Here is a 22,010-nt window from a genome sequence, read left to right as displayed (position 1 = left end):
GGAGGACAGACCACTGTGTATTCGGAAAACATCAAAACATTGCAAATTATGCTATTTGATGCCTGTTGTAGTTTCGGCGTAACATTAACTTATTTCATAATACTGATAGTTCATATCACATGCCGATCATTTCTTTAAAAGGAATTCATTGTTTCGGTACTGTTTACCGACAACGTTACATATTACAGCGCCTTTGAACTTAGGTGCTAGCCTGGTTCCCTGAGCTACCCATTACGCACAGGAACCAGGCTAGCTCATGCACAGAATAAATTTTTACCATTTTATTGTAGTATCAGGAGGAGGGGGCAGGTGGGCTGCCCCCCCCCTTTTTTTTGCGCAGCAAAGATTTTTCTTAAATTTACAAAAAAAAAAATGAATTAACATGAAGTTGCCCCCCCCCCCACTTTTATGGGACCATATAAAATAAATTTTAGCTGAAGTATACCCCCCCCCCCCCCCCCCACACACACACGGATTAGGCTTTTCAGGATTTTGTTAACTAACCTTTTTTCCCTTTTTTTTTTTTTGCTTGTCAAGATTTTTTGGATGAGTCTGCCCCCTACCCTCTTTCAAAAACGATGCTACGTGCCTGTGAATCAAATGTAACAGGATTTGAAGGCGATTTTTTATCGTGCACAATAGGCTCAAATGAATACATTGTGCATGGTCACACTGTCTGAGAATGCTTTCATGACATGACGGGATTTAGGGGCTTGTATGAGAAAATAAAGTTTTGTCACCCAAGAACTATTTCCGGAAACGGACAATAAACCAAAACGGCGATAAAACCGCAAGCTGATGTGATTCAAAATTAAACCGGACATTGCTGTCTGAAAATTCACAGTACAAAATTCTTCAGATTCATTGCTTTAAAATGTTTCCCCCATATCTTAAAAACCCCACAAGTGTTATTGAGATAAACCCACTGATTATGTAAAGATCAGCGCTAAAATAGAGAAGAGGGAGAAAAAAGCATGCATATTTCATCGCTCACACTAAAGTCACGTGATGCGAAAATAACGTCTGCAAGTAGAAGCCGAAAAAATATATAAGCACGCAACTCCAAAAATTATCAACATCAACAAGTGTTTATTGGAAAATTGTGTTTATCTTCTGTGGGTTCCAGTGGAAGGAGAGGATAGAAAGATGCTGCGAATTATTTATTTATTTATGTTGGACATTTACTTTGCAGTATGCATGGGAGAAGGTAAATACTATAATGACATTCAGAACCAAAGTAGCTGATAGTTTATTTACTTGAAGACTTAGAAGTATTCTGAATTTTATGTGGCGTTTATCTGTCAGTTAAAAAAAAATGAGGAAATTGTTTAAGGGGTATTTCCATAGCAAATTTTGATCACTTTGTTTTTCTGTGTTGTCACTGCAGTGACAGAGATGAAATATTTCGCTATCTGAATGGGTGGGGTCTAAGGGTTGGGTTAAATTTTCTGTTTCAGCTTGGTACACCTTCTAGAACTACGACATGGCATATGATTTGCTGTTAAATATACGTAAGAAAGACACTTGTATTTAGCTAGGCAAATTAATCTTCCAGAATGCAAGCTACTATCACTATCTTGAGATAGTACAGAAATGAATGTCAGCTTTTATCTTCAGAGAGAGAGAGAGAGAGAGAGAGAGAGAGAGAGAGAGAGAGAGAATCAATCTTCAGTTCAACCATGGAGATGGAGTTTTATTTATAAAACAGATTCTGATGGACGCAACAGGTGCTTGTATCTATTGGAAGTTTGATAAAACATGATAAAATCAGCCCTGTACTTTACGTATCGACAGACGAGAGCCGTATTCTACGGCTCCTGTAAAAAACCAACTCGGCGGATCTAATAAAATGGGGAAAACAACCCCCAAAAATGCATGCAGACTCCGTTTTCTGATAATAAATTTAGTTTCAAATCAGTATGAAAATGATATTTGGTTTTCAATTTTATTAGAACGATTTTTTGATTAGTGGATTTATTGTATTAACTAATCTGTCTATAAATTGGCCGATTGGTCGATATTTTGACTGATCGATTGATTAATCAATATCCAGAGATTGGAAAATTGATAGATACATGTATACATTGAGTATTCGATGTACTAGTAATTTGTATATTGACTGACTGATTTGTATATACTTTATATTGCCTATTCTATTGATTTGTTTATGTACGTGTTGTAGATATTTTCTTCCCTTTTAATCTTATAACAGTATAGATAGACTGTACACGCAGATGAACACATACGTATATTGTATAAGATTATGTTGTTTACACCGTCTATTCAATAAAATCAAAACTGGCACACACCCACACACATCAGATGTACAGCTTAAGATAAAGCTGACAATATCTACAAGGCTATATAATAGACGCCCACCGATGGTTATTAAGTAGAATTGCATCGTTTTCAAGTACGCAAAACACAATACACGAAATGATAAACAAATGAGGACTGAATGACTGTGTGTGTGTGTGTGTGTGTGTGTGTGTGTGTGTGTGTGAGAGAGAGAGAGAGAGAGAGAGAGAGAGAGAGAGAGAGAGAGAGAGAGAGAATCATTTAAGAAGAGATGGCGATGATGCTTTCGACTGTTTTAAATTAAATGCACTGGAATGTAATGATAATATCTGTACATAATGGTTATCATATAAGATATCGACAGAATGTAGAGATGTATTATTGAATCCGAGTGAAGCCAAGATTATAACAAAAAAATGATTTCTAGTTATATAGCCCGCTGTTATAAGTACTCAATAATCAATGAAATCTAGGTGAAAAGGGGGCAATAATTGAAAGAAACATCGCAGCCCAAGTCAGGGAAACCTGAATCCAATTAAAACAATAATATTTAATTGGGATCGCACTTTGATTTGAATGGTTGCCATTCCAACAAATTAACGCTGCCAGTAGCTAGCTTCACGAGTCGACTTTTTGCTAATTGTTTCAATTTAAACTTTTCTAGCTTCCCCCATCTTCTGTACAATTATACAGAAAGGGTTTTATGTTTTTGGAAAGATTCCCCACTGATGTATTTATTCTCTCTCTCTCTCTCTCTCTCTCTCTCTCTCTCTCTCTCTCTCTCTCTCTCTCTCTCTCTCTCTCGTTCTACCTTTATGATTCAACTGACACCTTAAGCTAAATCAATGCAGTAAAATTCCACTTTTACCGTTAATTTTGTAAATGGCTTGTAAATTTAAAAACAAATCTAGTACATAAACTAATAAAAGTTTTTACAGAGTAATTTGACTTTAGATATATACATTACTTTTTCTATTTTACATTTTAAACATTTTTCTTTCAAGTAACCCTGCATTAAGTTTGACAAAGTATTTTTCCGGAAAATGATGAAGGGTTTTATTTAGAGCTTATCATTCTTAAAATGATATATTATAAAGCTTTTGGGTTTAATCTCCCATTGAGTTTCTGTGGGAGTTAACGTGATATAGAAAAAAAAAATACTACGAGTCTCTAAACTGACTTCAAAGGTAGGACAGGGTGAAATATATAATGGAGGTACATGTACATATATTAGTTAGTTATTAGTGATGTCCAAGGCATATTTTCGGTAATTTTACCATCTACATTTAAAAAAAATTGAAATTTTCAGGGGGGGGGGGGTTAGATCCAAACACCCCCTCCCCCAAATCCGCGCATGAACGTTGCTTCGTATATTATACACGATAACAGAAAATAAGTTTATGCCATCATGAATGCTTTTAGAATTTTTATTTCAAAAAGATCTGTCTTTAAATTTTCAAAATACTTGATGAGAGATTTTGTATAATAATGATACTAGAAACGAAGGTCAAATACTGCAGTGTAACACTGAACTTTGATTTAATGAGTAATTTTTTTTTTACATCAAAATACGATTTAGATTTTATGGCTCTTTAAACATGCCAAAAGAACTCTTAGCTTATCTCTATCTGAGGAAGAAAAGATAAGCGGATAAAAAATTTATTGCATGTAAAGTTGAACATGTCTGGTTAAAAAAAATTCACGAAGGAAATCTTCTAAAGCATATCTCAAGAATTTAAACGAAACTAGATTTCTATCAAGATCGAATTGTAAAAGGCTGGTGCCTTTTAAAACAATATCGATCGCAGGCCGTTGGTAATGATTTGGTAATGAAGGAACCACTTGGGCTTAATGGTAATATGTTATTCCAAGTGCAAGTAACTAAATCATCAACTGAAAAAAAAGTATCAGGGAAATAATTTGATTATATCAACAAATTCCTTCATGCTCAGGGATATTCAACTATAAATCTCTAAAATCAAATTCGTGGATCATATTTTACCTCATATCATAATGTCAGTGTATCAAATGCCAGTAAAGAATTGAAGAAGCATAGATAAGACGAATGGGTGTTCGATGCGATCATTTTACCAAAATTATGAAATGTTTTCCTAGTAAAAGAACCTGAATTCCATTATTAGATTATATCTTATGTAATTCAAGTTCTTCAAATATTTTCATGTCCAGAGAAAGATAAAAAAAAATCAATGAGGTTTTATAAATGTATTTTTATGGTTTTGAATTAGTTAACGTTAAATAAATTATTTTGAAACTTGCAAATATTTGTAATTTTGATAAACAATACCAATGAATCTAAACTGATATCTAGAAGAATGACAATAGACCGACAGGTAGTAACTCCTAACACAATACTAATGATATTTACAATAACGCTCTTTAATTTAAATTTAAAATTTAAAACGCACTACTACACCACACGCTCGCTACACGCTCGCTAAACGGTTCACACGAAACGCTAGCGCTGAACGGTTTACACGAAACGCTCCACGCTTTGTCCGAAACGCTTTGAAGCGATTTACACGAAACGCTGAACGGTTTACACGAAACGATTATCGCAGGAAACGATTTGCTCGCTTTTTACACACTTTGGACACGCTTTTATTTTGGTCGATTTTCGTTTCCTCGGATTCTCTATTACACGTACCTCTTTTTTATTATTACCGTATAGTAAAACGTAGCGCGGACCACACTAAACACAGATCAGACGAGGTAATATTCCACTATAACACTACTTTCACCTTCACGTCAAAATCACAGGTGCCTGTGGATAGGACCGTGTACTACCCCTCCCCCCTCTTTTCCATTTTTAGGGTCTTCCGTTTCCAACGGAAGACCCTCTTGTTTTTCTTCGGTTTCTTTTTATTATTATTTTATTTTTTATTTTTTTTCTGACTCCTTCTCGGCTTTATATCTCAAAAAGTTTTCATCCGATTTCAATGAAATTTTCAGAGCTTTTGTAAAGTAACCGTGCCTCAAAGATATTAAAGTTTCAGCATTTACGTCACTTCCGTTCAAATTTGACGGACATTTTTAAATTTTAAAAAAGTGATTTTGTCCGGAAGAAATCTCCGTAAACTTTAAAGATATCGCTTTGAAATTTTCACTGATGATAGATGTATCAATTCTATAATGTACTGGGGGGTTTAAAATTTTGTTCATCAATTTTGCTCAAAACCGGAAGCAGTTCCAATTTTTGGAAATTTTCATTTTTTTGAACAAAATAGGGCAATATTACAATCTTATAGTTCTTGCCATGGTGAATTCAAATCTGAAATCCGTTTGGAAATCGGACGATGCATTAAAGAGATATCGGGGTTTAAAAATTGATTTTTCCGGAAATTTTGATTCCGCGTCCTTGGTTTAAAACATAGCGTAATGTTCAAAGTAAAATTAACTCGTACTAAAAATAATTGTTAAGTCGTACTGTAACACATTCGGATTTTTTTGTTAAGTCTTTCTTGAAATCGGAAAAGTTTTTGTTAAGTCGTACTTAAAATCATTCGTATTTTGTTAAGTCGTACCAGGAATAATTCGATTTTTTTATTTTAGTTACTCTTCTTGTTGGTTTAAGAGATCTGCTTCTTACAGGAACTTCCAGCTTTACCTCGGACATTAACGGAAGACCCACTCGTTGCTTTGCAACGAGCTTTGCTCTAGTTTTTTTCTATATTTTTTTTAATTTTTTTTTAATTTAATATCATTAACAACCCCTTATATATGTCTCAAGTCGAAAAATAACAGAAATATCACAACTCTGTGGCATTTTATATTGACATGCGTCCCCCCCCCCCCCCTGGGGGGGGGGGGTGCACGTTCTTGTCCACAAGCACCTGTGGTCGAAATTCAGGAGATTTTGAAAATTGAAAAATTAGGGCTGGGATATTTTTCTATATCAAAATGATAAGTAGTCGTAAAAGCAAAGAAATAAACACAAGATCGGATCTTCGATAAACGGAAAGAGAAACAAAACATTTGACAAGCATGGTCTGTTTCAAAGTCTTACTCTATTTTTAATTGGCATATCGTGATTGCAAGTCACAAAGGTTAGATTATCCAAATAACTAGAAATTCAATATAATGTTTAAAGATTTCGAGAAACTATCTAGATGATGGGAATAAAAACTTAGACATTAATACACGTCTAACCTTCGAAAGCTCTGTTGATAAAGCATGATAAAACAACACTTGCTGGCCTACAGAGAGAGAGAGAGAGAGAGAGAGAGAGAGAGAGAGAGAGAGAGAGAGAGAGAGAGAGAGAGAGAGAGAGAGAGAGAGAGTGTGTTCGATTGGAAAAGCGTGTTCGCTGTAATTGCAATATTTCGAAATATACAGTACTTTTTTCAAATTGCAATTTTTACTACTCTTTACAATTTATTAAACATGCAAGATACATACTTATCTTTATGAAATAAACAAAATTCGGATTATATCCAAATGAAGTTTACTATCTTTAAGAGGGCTGGATGGCTGGGGCCATTTTTAGACTGTATTAATCTCCTTTAGAAGAAGAGCCCTGTTCAAATATATGGGAATAAACCCAAATCTAAATGCTCAAATTTATGGAATTTTTCTATACTCAGTGATAGTTCATAGCTAATCAAATTATAACTTTTTTGATAAATCTGATGCATGGTTATTTTGTTGAACACCAAGCTTCCTAAAAAACCAGATGAGATGGCAACAAGAAAAAAAAATAAAAATCAAATCAACAACACAAAACAAAAACAACACAGAAACATATATTATGTAATATAATATAGAAAGTCCAGAGATATGACGTAGTTATGCCGTGTTTAAATCTGTGGGCGTCATATTCAAATCTGAACGAGCAAGTGAAACCCGGTGAGAATTACGTACCTGTCTAGCAAAAACCTTGTTTATTTACCATTGACGCTATAAAGCCGGATTAGCATGGATTAAAATTTGGTTCATACCAGTCAGACATTTGGTCACTTATTTTGTCCGATAAGCAAGTCTGTCGAAAGGAAGGGATGGGGGTGTCTGATTTCAGATGATCGATTGCTATGTTTGTGCATAACTTTTCAAAAAGAACCCAGAGTCTTTGATGAGAAGGGGAGGGGTGTATATGCAGAGAGATCGAGAAGAACTCCACTAATTAGGCTGAAGAAATATGTTAAGACGAAAATCTTAAAAGATAACGAGGACATAAATATTGTTAAAAAACATCAAGCGATTCGTGAAGAATTTGTGGAAGGTTTGGAAACTTTGCGTGGAAGTGTATATCTGGCTGATCTTATAAAAGGGCTTTAAAAATAAGTAAATGTTTTCACTGCAATTTTTGAATGATTTTAAAGACCGTTTTAAGGTACATTACCGTGTGATATGGTGAGACAACTCTCGTTTTAAATAAATTAATAAATATTGCTTTTTATAAGGCTGATTTCTGTATAAAATGTGTGGGGTTAATTGTATTGGAATATTAATTTTTTGAATTTCATTTGAATAATTATTATCACTAAAGTATCTAGTTAGGGTGCCAAATCAGCATTGAATGTAAAGGCAACTTAGACTGCATTACCAAGGATCTTAGTTTTTGCAGTAACATTCGAGCATATTTCTTCGCGAAAAATTATTACCTGATGTCAGAATAAACTGATACAAATCATCATGTAAAAATATCTGCACTATCGAATATGTAAATTTTTAGCCAGTCAATTTTTGTACAGAATTAACGATATGCATTGAAATTTTACTTTGATCAGAGTCCTTAAAACGCTTTCTGTACAAAAAATTATAAATAACAAATCATTAATCATATTTTTTTTAATATGTTATTAGTGCAATTATATTGTAATTTCAATTACAACAACAACCCAAATAATTACAGGAGACAAAGCCACAAAATTAGTATTTACGATTTGCTAAATAATCGTATTGGCCTTAAAAACAGCAATACATGTAACTGTTTTATTATATGATTCAGCGACGAATTGATACAGATATCAAATTGAGTGTTATCAAGCGAATATTTTAGTTTGAAGCTATAGCCGAACAAATTGAGAAAGGCAATTTTCACTGAACGATCTATTTTTAGTCTAGTATAAAAAAAATAACATTATATAAATAGTGCTTCGCGTCGGTTGACAATGGTTTTCTCGGGGTCTCAATTTCAACTGTTACCCTCCCAAACAGGCACTATTTGTTTTATTATACTGAATGTCTTAATTTTTAGAGAATTTTTACTGCTTTTATATAGAAATGACGTGAATTATACGGCGAACCGTACACTCATAATTTACGCGCATGTAGCAATTCGTTGTGTTACCCGTTGCTAAGTGTGTTGCTAACGCTGAGGGTAATAGAACGGATTATCAACTGTGGCTAAACAAATCAGATTTCAGTATTTAACATGAAAGAATAATAACATATATTGACATCCTAGGTCACATGCAGGCGAATATAACGTTCCATAATCTCGATTGTTGGATATCAGCCAATCAGAGAGCTAGGAATTGATCAATCATTTAATAATGAAGCCCTCGGGAAATATGATTTTTCTTTGGGGAATAATCTTCATATTTCCCGAACATTCATGCAATTAATGTATATCAACTCCCATTGAGATCTATTTATTATCAAGATATCTCACTACACCTCGACTTATTCTTTTAAAGATACTACGTCTCAAGATTTATAAAATGTTTTGTTATAAGTTGTTTGTATCAACCGATTCGCTTGCTCAGTAGTGAAAGTATAGAAATTGTGAATACAGAACTTGGGTTCAAATCTGGGGCGAAATTATCACTGGTATTTTCTAAATTTCTAAATCAAATATTTGAAAATATAATTTTTCATCAAAAATTGTACATTTGTTTTTGCCTATTTGACTTGTATATTTATTATCCAGCTTGCTATCTATCACAACCAAGTATTAACTGTCCAATTTTAGAATTACCGGTATTTCTCTTTATAGATAGTGTGTCTCGCTGTGCTGTGACGATCTGTAACCGTGGGAAAGAGGACCTGTCTCCATTACATTGCCAGTCAGGGTCAATCCTGATTACCGAGGTCAAGGACACCATCAAAGGTCAGAGGTCAGAGAGAGAGAGAGAGAGAGAGAGAGAGAGAGAGAGAGAGAGAGAGAGAGAGAGAGAGAGAGAGAATTGGTTAAAAATTGGTTGAGAATTGGTTGAAAAAAATCTGACAAAAATAGATGATGGGAGAAAAAAATTATTACATGATTTTGAAATGAGAAAATATTTTGAATAAAGACGAGAAACGGAGAAGAGCCTATACATTGCCTCACAAACTATGAAGGCTGCAGATACAGAGAGGAAATTTGTACTTATTGACACGGGTTCCAAGCTTTTCACATGCCTCAGTGCTTTAGAGTGATCTGGTAAATGCATTTTTACCATTGATCTTTTACCGAATTTTTCACAGATGTTTCGACAGGAATTTAGAATATAAGCATAAACCACACAGCAGCCTTTGCCGCTAATTCGTTTTATTTCACGAGTTATTGCCGGTGATGTTTCAATCAATCTTCTCGGGAAAAAATACGTACCTGTTTTTCTCCATTATGCACAGTTTAAAAGAAAAAAAAAATCGGGAACAAAACAAAAACACATCCATTGTAAATCAAAAGATTTTTTTTTTTACTTTCGTTGATAAATGATTAAACAAATAAGATATAATTACAGGTCTATCAACAGTTTCTTTATAATATTCCTTGAAGTCATTATTATATACAGGAAAAAACGCAACTGTGTCTTTGCTAATTCAAGACGGGGCGAAACTGTTCGCGAGTGTTGAAGGGCGTAAATTTCACGAAGCGAAAATAACCATGTATACAGTATTTTCTCTATGTTCGTATAAGTCTGTCAGAAAGATTGTACTGTAAATCAAATTTCATTTCGCAACGGCAGTTTTTGCGATTTATTTTGAAGAAACTGGTTTGTGGCGACTAGATTTCGTTATGAAGACTATCTTGAGAACAAAATACCAGAGACATTTGATAACCGATTTCAGAGAAATTTATTCGCGCCGACGAGGCTCTTGCGAAGATTTATCACACGCGAATAAGAATTTGTTTCAGTATTCAAATGTGCCGATCACCTTTGCCAGGGACATTATTTGTTTTCATTTAATCGTTCCTCTAAAGATGTATGTTTTTTAAATTCACAAGTATGTTGTTTAAAAAGGGAATTGAATTCGACTGTCTTTTTTTTCGAAAATGAAAGTACTAATGGTACAATAATGTTTCAACCCGATACAGTATTTATTATCACGTCAAGTAAAGGATGACTGCACTTAGCGCCGGGTTTCAGATCTTTTTCGGTCGCTTCTGTTGTGTTTATTTCTGAACCTAATATCACGTTTGTTTACTATTCAATTTCCAACATAAATTAAGATTCTAGACTTTGATACAATAAACTCATACAATGTTTTCTCCTTACAACTGTCGACAAAAGAGAATTTTGCTTATCTGCCTTTGACCGAACATAAGTTTGATATTGATATGCATGAGAGGTGGAGCTGACATTATTAGAATGGTACTAAAATTAGATGAGCATGAATAACAATGCCATGTATAAAAATTATGTGATCAATCTTTCACCAGAGTCCTTTCTATTATATATGGTACAAATATACTATTAACTATGGTTTCAATAATAAGACCACGCCCATGTAAATACAGAAGACTTTAAATCAATGCTTGACAACTTAACGTGTACGAAAACGTTGTCCTAGTTTGCACATAACATGCTACCTTACACATCACATGGTACAATTTGGTATTCACAAAACAGGAGGTGTGCTTGTGACGTTGAGGTGATAAATCACGTGGCGAATTATAATATTCAACATGTATCAACCTTTGGTTACACCAGAGAAAGCGAAAGTAAGGAGAAGCAGTTTTTTCTCATATAGATCACGAGCGCATGTTTGTCCATTAATCTCTCTTTGACATAACTTAGACAAGCTTATCTTTTAAAAAGATTGGTGAGCTAGCGCTGTAGCCATCATAAAACACAGAAGCAGATTTTTAAAACATTGGTTTATATTTCTGAATCGATTAATTAAATAAGAAGGCACAGTGGTGTACTGGAATTGTGCTGGAGTGGGGTCTCAATTAAGAACTGTGAATCTAGAGGCATGGCATAGCTCAATGACTGTGCCTTAACTACTGTAATTTCAATTTCGAGGTGAACATTTTCAAGAAACATTGGTACTGTTTTGTAGCAATCGTATCTTTTCGGGCCTTTCCGGCAAGCTCGGAAAACATATCCGAAGTTGTTTTCCGAGTTTGAAGAAATTTAAGATAAAGCTAGCTTTTTATAATTATATTGAAAATAACTTTGCATATAAGACCTACTGTTACTTTTTGACATTTCATTTCAAAACTTCATGTGAAAATGAAAAAACAAAATTCAAATGGTACAGTTTATCTGCAGTAGTACAGTTTTCCCAGAATCCCCTACTATGGAGTCGAGCATGCGTATTCTAGTGAAAAACACGAACGTAGTTGCTAGCGCTCGAGAGCGCTAGCAATAATGCAAATATACAACTACTGTTTATAAATGGAGAACAATAGACAAACATGCACTGACTATGTATGAAGTCAGTATAAAAGTGGGCGTCCTCATTATTGTATGGAGATTTAAGAAATTGTTATGACCCCGAAAACTAATTCCTTCTTGAAGTATTTTCCAAAAAAACCTGTTCCTGAGGTTTGATATCAACAGTCCAAAGTAAGATTATTCGGCTCGCATATTGCAAAGGATATATTCAATTGTACAACTTTATAAAAAATATCTTATTGTTGTGGTTAAAGTATAAAAGTTTACAAATCCGTTGTCAAAAAGTTATTTCAATTTATGTCAAAAATTGCAAATTGAATCATTAACCTCTTCTAGATCTGAGAAAAAGAAAACGCCAGACAATTATTTTTTTTTACAACAAGTCTAGTTTTCATGGAAATGAATAAGGAAAAAAGGAAAGAAAATTGGCATACTTTTGGCACATGAGTGTACATATTTTAAGAATCGCTCTCTATGTCTGATAGTTTTATTAGATTTTTCCTTCTTAGATGGAATAATCATGTATAAGTAATTAGCAATCAATGCTAATTAAATGATTATTTGTATCCTGGAATTCAATTCCTTCTTGTTATCAACAGTTTGTAAGTAAACATCGAGAAATACCGTACGCGTATTTCGCCGACACAAATTATTGATGTTTGTTACAAATTTATTTATGATCGAGACTAATTGTGAAGATAAAAAGGGTATTCACCAGGTATTACATGTTAAAGTAATATCAATACATCCTGTTTGCTTAATAGAGATAGACATAAACTAATGGTTGTCCTTTTGCAAAAGACGTCTTCGTCAAATCAGTAACTTGAAAACTGTAGCCAAAGGTCATTTAGATATTGTGTACACTACAAAGAATCCCCAAAACACACGGGCACCTGTTTAATTCCTCACCATATATCAGAAGAATGCATTATGTGGCAATTTACTTCAGATGCTCTAAGAAGAATTGGATTTTGAATCCTTCAGAGAATTGCATTGTTTCTTAATTAGAGATACATTTATTGTCTGGAAAGGAAATATTGGCGAAAGGGAAAGATGCTTAAAGTTCTTCTTAACTTTGTAAAATTGGTCCCAGAACGATGCTGTCTTTGTTAAGTACACATATGCCATCTCCGATATTTCTTGCTCTAGATGACAATGTTATTTTTTCTTATACTAGTAAACAAATGAAGTATGGTTATGGTTTACTTGTTAATAACGTTTTCATTGGTCATATGTATGTTTTGTGTTCAAATACACATTTTTGTACCCCATGCAACGAAGTTGCGAAATTGTATGTTTCTGACTGATCCGTCTGTCAGGCAGTCTGTTAGTCCAGTTTTTTGGTAGGCAAAACTACTCTTAAACCGCTGCATTAACATTCAAGACACAATATGCATATGTGAATATTACCAGGAAGTTCCATTCCATCATTTTTCTTTGAATTTCGGCCATTTTAAACTTAAAATTTTGTCCATAAATTGAATATACCATTTCTCGGCTTTTTGTTTTTCAATATACATGTATTACTAGTTTATAGACGCTTTCCAACATACATAGGTACTCATTAAATGCGATGTTGAATGTCATGTTTTATTTTCTTTTGCGCTTTTGATAATTGCTTATTTACTACATGTGTACTTTCTTTGATGTCAGTATTTCTTTAGGTCAAAGGAATAAAATAAATAAAAATAATTCCATACAAAATCAGTGTAAACTTTGATAAGGAAAGACTACGATCGATCAACAAAATGCTATGTGCGATTCATTACTGAAACACTACTTACAAAAGTAAGCTTAGTCTAGTTCTCAAGTGGTTTTCGTATTTTGTTTCAGATGAACCAAACGCTCTTGCGTTTCAGAACCTGCGGCGCATGTGCATGGGCAAATCAGACTGCCCCACGACCAAGTTCTGCGGACAACGTGGCGTTAGTCTGCACGTGGTCTACCACTGCATAGAAGGTAAAGTCTGTCTAAGTACCCTCATGTCCCTAACTGCTCTGTCATTTTCAAAATATCTGTCACCGCGGATATCCTTATGGGGACACGTTGTGGGAACAATTGCCAAGCGAAGTAACCTTAAGCCATGAAATAAGCACGGACTTTCCCACTGATATTATTTAAGAACCGGGTTTGTGTCACTGTTTTAAGTGATTGCGTGATTTATGGCACGACATGTTGAGGACGAGTCTGTATGGCATGATGAATGTACCCATCACTCGTACTTGATAGCGTCAGGTTATCAATAAATCCATCAATCAGACAATCAATCAATCAATCAATCAATCAATCAATCAATCAATCAATCAATCAATCAATCAATCAATCAATCAGACAATCAATCAATCAATCAATCAACCAAACAATCAATCAATTCATCAATCAATTCATCAATCAATCAATCAATCAATTCATCAATCAATCAATCAATCAATCAATTCATCAATCAATTCATCAATCAATCAATCAATCAATCAATCAATCAATTCATCAATCAATCAATCAATCAATCAATCAATCAATCAATCAACTGCCGAAGCATCATTAGAAACAAAATTATATTTTACGCATCTTTTATAGTTTCAGCTATTGGAGTCTGTCCCAAATTATTGCTTCCATCACTTTAAATACACATACATGTGACAGATATACAGTTGAAATCGATAAAAGGGAAACTGTCCAAATTATCTTATTGAAACATTATCATTGTTCACACAAAAGTTCACAGGAAAGAAAACACATTTCTTTTATAGATTTATAATGGGAAATGTTTACATCTTTTTACCTTTCGGAACCCACTCGGAAAACCTCACACAATCTTTCAACGTTATCATGCGGGCTATTTATTGGCTGATGCGATGCAAAATCACCGTAGAATTTCTTTTTTGGGTTATGTTCAGAAGCCTGAAGCGGTAGATTGCGTTTCATAACAAATAATCTGGACATTTTTCATACTACATGTAGTGGATGACCGTTGTAGTACAAACTTATCTATTGTTATCGAACAAAATATCAATCCAAAAGTGAAGGAAGGAAAACCTAAGGACAGAGTATAGAATACAGTAATGTAATACACGTATCTCTTCATACAGTGTAGCAATTCTACGTACCTATCCTGATGGAAATTAGTCTCAACAGCTTAATACCAACTTGTATAGACCTAGAAAAAAACCCCTTTGTATTTCTTTAAACTTGGGGCCCAGTTAAGAACATAATGAAAAACAATACTCGTTACAGATTCCAACATCACATGTGAGGAAGAAGAGCACACAACTAATGCTACCCAGGGGGTGATTAAAAACCTCGCCTACCCCTCGACCGACAGGTCAGAGTGCACAGTCAGGGTCAAAGTCCCAGATGATGCCTACATCAACGTCATCATTCACGACATGGAGCGGATGGCTTCCGGTGAAAAGTGTGATGGTGGTCTGCGCTTGCGCACAGCTCTGTTTTGTAATTTTGATGAAACTTTCCCGCGGAAAACTGTCTGCAGTTTTAGCGGAAACATGACGGTTTTTCAAGCGTGCGGTGATGTGGAAATCTACATGACTCCAAGCAAAGAGGGATTCCGGTTTTACATTTCATATATAGGTAAAGTGCAGACAGAATATTTTAGGTACAAATGTTAAAAGACATGGTTTGCATTTGAGAACTTTAGAATAGAATTTTTATTTGCGACTTGCAGTTGTTTATTTAAAAAATATATATATCATTAATATGGAGGACCTTTTTACTGTTATTGTAAAATGAATGGCGAAAACTACAATTAGGGAAAAAATATTTTTACACTTTTAGAAAATTAAAACGCAATTGATAGTAAAGGTATATATTTTCAGTTCACATTACTGTAGTTCTTTTTAAGGAACAAGTGTGCAAAAAAAATCTCATTAAAAAAACTTCTACAGTTCTGTGTATTTGATAGGTTATAAATCTAAAAATTGCAGTGGTTTTTCTTTCTATTTAACATCAAACGGCATGATTGATACTAGTACTGACACATAGTAAATATCTTATAAATCATATCATATCTCTTTTCATATGTCTTTCAGCATTACATTCGATTAAAATCAATAACTAAGCCGTACATTAAAAATTTTAAAAAAACCCCCACATACGTACGTAATTTTTGAATATTTGATTCGAATTTTCAAATCTACAATTTCTAGATTTTGTTCAGGAAGTTCATGTTATTATGCCTTTTTCTCCTTTCAATGTAGTATAGAAAATAAAGGTAACATGGATATATACATTGTACGTGTAAATTGGGTTTTTATTTATTTTTTTTCTCTTTTTAGTGACACCAAAAGGTGAAATGCCTCGTGACAACTACTTGGACCCGATTTCCAATCAGTGTCCTCCAGGCGCTTCAATAGACAAGGAGGTGGAGACTTTTCCTATAGAGTCCTATCCGGAATCCGCCAGGGACAAACACAATGGTAACCATTATCCAAAAATAACTCAGAAGTTGTAAATAAGTGAGCTCTCGGGACATAAAGGGATGAATGGGACAATACCAGAAATTTGTTACTTTTGTGCACACTCTTTATCTTCACTATTACAACTTAACAAAGATGACCTTTTTATCTTGATAATGTACATACTTGGTGCATGTAAGAGTAATCTCTCTTGTCAAAGGGTTGGCATTCCTTAAGTTAAAGACCCCCGAAAGATCCTGTGTCTGTGATACAGTGCAACTACGTAAACACTTGTCCAAAAATAGCCCGACGTTAAGTATTTTGTAGATGAGCGCACGGTAGTACTTACAAACCTGATTTTAATGATCGAGTTACTTTGCACGTAGTTTTCTTCTTCTTATAAATATGAAATAATTCTGAAATTTGTAAGCATTGAACAATGTTTGCTAAGATAGGGACTAAAGAGCGAGATGGAGTGAAAAAGATAGATACATGTATGCGCTTAACGGGGCTGTACGGTCCTGGCCATTTTTAGACCAATGGATGTTAATCTCCTTAAGAAGAGGTGCTCTGTATAAAAGTATTTTAGTTAGCTAGTTAGCCAATTACAACTACATACATGTATATTCAAACAAAGATGAAACTTTGGAGAGAGAGAGAGAGAGAGAGAGAGAGAGAGAGAGAGAGAGAGAGAGAGAGAGAGAGAGAGAGTTTCTCCATTAATTAGCACTCTGCATCCATAGTTTAGCATCAAATTTGGTATGAATAACAAAGCCCTCTGGCCTAAATGTCCCTGCCGTTACGTCATTCCGTGCTGTTAACATCCTCCCCCAGTTACTATCAATGATAAGGTGGGAATTTCATTACTTTAGAGTCGAGAGGCGATAATTTCATTACAATAGAGGCAAGTTGTTCATCTCTTAAGAACTACATGTTTTTCGCGATATACATATATAAATATGTTTGTGAAATCCACGTACACTCTATCGTTCATTCAGCATCTGGCGGCGTAGAATGAAGTACCTAGTGCACTTGTCAAGAACAATCAAATCCAACAGCTTTCTGTCTATTTTAGAGCCAAGAATGAACGAAACCAAGACCTTGGTGACTGTTCTGAATGGGGACGCGACCTCGTCCGTGGACGTCACAGAAAGAGCAGGTACAGTATCATTCTGTACAACAAACAACAATTCTCGTTGTTTGTATTAGGAACGTTTGATAAAAGGATTGTGATGAAAATTGTAGAGTAATTACGAATGTTTGAATGTCATGGTAATTTCAAGACTGTATATTAATTTCCATTAGGAAAAGAGTTCTCTATAAAGAAAGGGGTATTACATGAAGATTTAAAAGTTACAATATTGGGAATTTCGTTTTTCATACTAATTGTTAGACCATAATTAATCACCTAATTGTCTACGGACTTTTCCGTTTTTCCCGATTACGACAAAGAGCACACAGTAGATGTGACCGGTCAGCAGAGGATACTCACTCCTCCTAGGCACCTGATTCTGCCTCTATCTTTTTTGAAGTCTATGTTGCTCTGGTTTGAATTTGTATTTCGTTTATGGATTTTTGAGTTGGTTGACAGTTGGTTATTGTCATTTTTTCATTCTTACTTAAAACACATGTAATGGTTATACAGTAGTTCACGGAGAAAAACAATAGCCAAATTTTAAAGGTTAACGTGATAAATTTATTATTATTATTAAATTGTATTATTTGAATTATTGCCATATGAACATATCAAAGGGAATAGGGGTGGACTAAAGTTATAGATAGAAAGGAATTTGTTAAAAGTAGATTTCACGCGCTTGATTACTGATGAATATCGAAAACAACCCATTATTCTATTGAAAGAATGACGAAGAAGCAAACAAAATGTTTGTTTACATTCTGAGTTGTCGTCCATGGTATAGATGTTTGTATCGAAAATGTATAAAAATACTTTTGGAATGTTTAGAAAATCAGATCGAGCTTACGCATTCTTTAAAGATTCGAATCCTTGCATGTGAATAATTTGAAGGTGGTAAAAACATGCAATAATTCTACTCTTGATTTAGAAATTTAAATTTCAAAATATTGCAACCATTATGTTTAATATTTCCGACCTGGATCTCTGTGACTGACTGTAAGTCTGATAGGCGCTTTAATAACCATTGATATACGATATTAATCGAATCACGAGACATTCAAGTCTCTGTGTTGTGACGTTCTGTCATAAATAGAACAAGTAAGATAGACAGTATAACAACTGATAGTTCTGAAGGTCTCAGTATACAAGTAAAAAATAGCAGCATTTTTTGCTTTTGTCTCAGGATATATGTAGAAAATAACACTTGTTTTGTTCAAATGTATGAAGGCTCAGGCAAAAAGTAGAAAATAACAGTTGTTTTGGTAAAAAAAAAAAGTATGAATGTTATTGTTAAACTAGAAAACAGTTTTCTGGTCAAATTATTTATGCATGATTTTTCAATGATTTTTTGGTTTTATTTCAGTATTCTATGTGGCGCTCATCGTGGCGGCTCTCAGTCTGACAGGCCTTATTGTGGTCACCGCAGTATGTATTAGGTACGTATAAAACAAAAGCAGGCAATTCAAGAAGACATAAAAAATGAAGGATACGTCATATTGTAAATTATGAATATACTGGGTCGGGGTAATATCGTAAATTTTGTAACGACATCCACCAAGTAAATTTAAAATTTACAATTTTATAAATGACTGATATCCAACTTATGCGAGACATTATTAAAAATAATTATCATTTTTTCCAAATTAAAATCACAGTTCAAAATATACTGATATTGAAACTGTTTTAAAAAAAAGGTTTCTGAGAGTAGTGTATATCAAACAATACAAACTATCGGCTCCTCAATTGTCATTTTATGTTATATACAAAATTCGAGAAAATGTGATGAAGGACGATCACAATTATAACAAAAACGAAAACATTGATTTCTTTGTCATCTATTGAAAAATTCTATTCTAGTAAAACTGTTGTTTGTTTTTTAAAACTACTGTGGAATCATTAATTTTCGTGGGGGTCAATTTTCGTGGATTGCTAGAATTTTACAGGTTCGTGGGGACGTAATTTCGTGTATTCTCTTATATCTACAAAAGGAAACATGACTCTATTACTTCAATTTATTAATTCACGGAGGATGTAAATTCGTGGATAAGAGGTACCCACGAATTCCACGAAAATTGAGCCACCATGAAATCTAATGATTCCACAGTATACATGGCGACTTTCAAATCTCACCAGAGAGTCGATTGAAAATCGGACGCATTTCAGATTTTCAATCGACTTAAGACTTTGCTTTCGACTTAAGTGGTCACACGGTACGATTTTAGTCGAAAGCGAATCGGACGAGAAAATCTGATGGAAAATCGTATCGTCTGACCGCACCTTTACAGCCTTGATTGTGTTTTGCGTTGCTAAACTTACTCGAATAAATTACTTGATAATCACGTGACTCCGGAGTAAACAATTTGAAACTCTCAGAAATGCGATGAAAATTTGAAAGAAGGGGACGTTCAGCACGAAAATTTGACATTTAAACACCTGCCACGGAGTGGGATTGTGGCGACAATTAACACCGTGCAATAATTAGTCTGTGTATAAGTTAATGTTGCATTTCGCACCTTCAGCATAAGGGTTAGGGTACGGCCATGTTTCATAATAATATCAAAACTTAAAAAGTTGTTAATTGAAAGTTATAAAAACATAATTAAAGTCAAAATCTAGTATATGAAAGTTGAGCCTACATATTTCTGTAATTGAGCACGTGGTACAATAGTGGCTGAGATTGTAAAGAGTACAGAAACAAAGAATTAATTCCTTATATAGTTATTTTCAGTATTTGATATCTGATCAACTGTCAACATCATGTATGCCAACACTACAACACACTGTAAATATCATAAATCGTGAACGTGATGTTTGATTGTTTTTCGAAATTGCTTAACTTTACTTTTAGTAGACGGAACTTGTGTACTCTCGAATAGAATCCTTACGCAAGTACATGTCTGAATAATTATGCGAATGTATTAAAATTTGAATCTTAACAAAATGCATCAAAATATGAAAATAAAATTTTACAGGAAGCTTTCACTGCTGAACATATCAAGACTTGCTTCTATTGTTCATCATCATACTTTAACAATTGTAATTCTTTTTCGCACATGCAATTATAAAGGACAATTACTTTTGAAAATGTTTGGTATTGGACTTTCATGACTATACGCTATTGTAGGATTGATTTTGATGTTTGTCATAATACATCTTATTGTACACATTTTCGAAAAACATACACAGAATTGAGGCTACAGAACTACGCACAAACAAACGAATGAAGTAAACATAGCTACCATAATATTATTGTCAGCATACGCAATCTGGATTACAAAGAGGACTCACTTTATTAATGAACAACACCTGTATTGTCACAGCATTTAATATTTATCATAATAAGGTATAAGATAACCCCAACAGACCTGCTAATTGGATATTTCCTTTGTAGGAGACAGCGCCAATTAAAGTATGGCGGCAGCATTGACATCGCTTCGCTACTGAGTGGACGTTCTTCGTCGCTGGAAGTCTCAGCGCTTCGCCCACTTCCGCTTACGTCATCAACTACAGCCTCACGACGTCATAGTTATCCAGCCAATAGTCACGCTCGTCTGGAAGATGGATACAGCATCGTAGCAGACGAGATTCCTTACACAGCGCCCTCTGACGAGCTGAGGTCGCCCGCTTATGCGGAAGTGGAAGACAATTTAATAACAAATGACGTAGCTTCAACATCCGATAGAACGTCCGAAAGGTTTCCGTTCGGTTTTCCCGGTACCAATCTTTTATCCACTGAAAGAAAATCGGTGGAGAACCTTTATTCTGATATGAACGATAAAAACGTTTACCATGAAATAACAGACGACTTAATAAGAACTGAGAACGTGTATGTTCCTAGCCAGCTCCCATCCACGACATTATCAATATTCACAGGGAAAAAGAACTTGAATAAAAGTAAGAATAAAACACTACAGTCTATAGGCAAACAGGACTCTGAGGAGACGTACATACTGTGTCAGACACCAGATAGAGACAGTAGATCTCCGTCACCGGAGTCCAAAAAATCAGATACGGACGGAAGTCTGCTATCTGACGACAATGACGGCTACGGGATATATCAGTCGGTGGATGTGTGATGTCACAAAGAGAGAGAGAGAGAGAGAGAGAGAGAGAGAGAGAGAGAGAGAGAGAGCAAGAGAGAGCAAGAGAGAGAGAGAGAGAGAGAGAGAGAGAGAGAGAAGATATGAATTGTTACTTTACGTTTGTAAATAAATAGAAACTTCAAGCATAATAATTGTTTTTGTTTATCCCAGTCTAGAAGAACATTACATATTTATGGACGTAACCACGTTCCACTCGATAATTGTGCGGTAGAGTCAGGTATTTGGCATTCTTACTTCATGTAGCTCTGGCTAGTGGATTAACCCTTTAGCTCGAAAGAGTGCAGGCTGGCGTGCCAGAGGACCTGGGTTCAAACCCCAGCAGAGGCAATAAGTGTCTCTGTTATAAAATTAAATTTATGTTGAAGATAGTCCTATACATACTTTACCGCTAGAAGTGGTATGAAATTAATAAATAATATATGATCTCATCATCTGAAAACACTGATTATTATTAATAACATTCGTTTTTATAATAACCCTACATACAAAAGATGTA

At 34.5% G+C, this 22,010-nt stretch overlaps 1 protein-coding gene across 1 annotated transcript; it reads left to right on the top strand.

Annotated features, from left to right (window-relative positions):
* The first annotated feature begins 917 nt into the window (after window positions 1–917).
* Window positions 918–21,537, top strand: LOC128162114 (uncharacterized). The gene is made up of 8 exons (XM_052825312.1): window positions 918–1,207; window positions 9,254–9,367; window positions 13,698–13,823; window positions 15,099–15,452; window positions 16,157–16,297; window positions 17,352–17,435; window positions 18,775–18,847; window positions 20,803–21,537. Exons 1-8 carry the CDS (start codon window positions 1,147–1,149, stop codon window positions 21,485–21,487), a joined length of 1,638 nt encoding a protein of 545 aa, XP_052681272.1. The 5' UTR covers window positions 918–1,146; the 3' UTR covers window positions 21,488–21,537.
* Window positions 21,538–22,010: the final 473 nt, after the last annotated feature.

This window comes from Crassostrea angulata, chromosome 9 (assembly GCF_025612915.1).
Source record: "Crassostrea angulata isolate pt1a10 chromosome 9, ASM2561291v2, whole genome shotgun sequence".
Classification (NCBI taxonomy): domain Eukaryota; kingdom Metazoa; phylum Mollusca; class Bivalvia; order Ostreida; family Ostreidae; genus Magallana; species Magallana angulata.
Note: the sequence above shows the minus strand (reverse complement) of the source record. Positions and strands in the feature narration are given on the sequence as shown.

What these genes read in the sequence shown, in the direction of transcription:
- LOC128162114 (XM_052825312.1), top strand. Translation starts at nt 1,147, where the DNA reads ATGCTGCGAATTATTTATTTATTTATGTTGGACATTTACTTTGCAGTA. An exon ending in TGCAGTATGCATGGGAGAAG is followed by an intron (nt 1,208 to 9,253) that starts GTAAATACTATA and finishes TTCTCTTTATAG; the next exon opens with ATAGTGTGTCTCGCTGTGCT. An exon ending in GTCACCGCAGTATGTATTAG is followed by an intron (nt 18,848 to 20,802) that starts GTACGTATAAAA and finishes TTTCCTTTGTAG; the next exon opens with GAGACAGCGCCAATTAAAGT.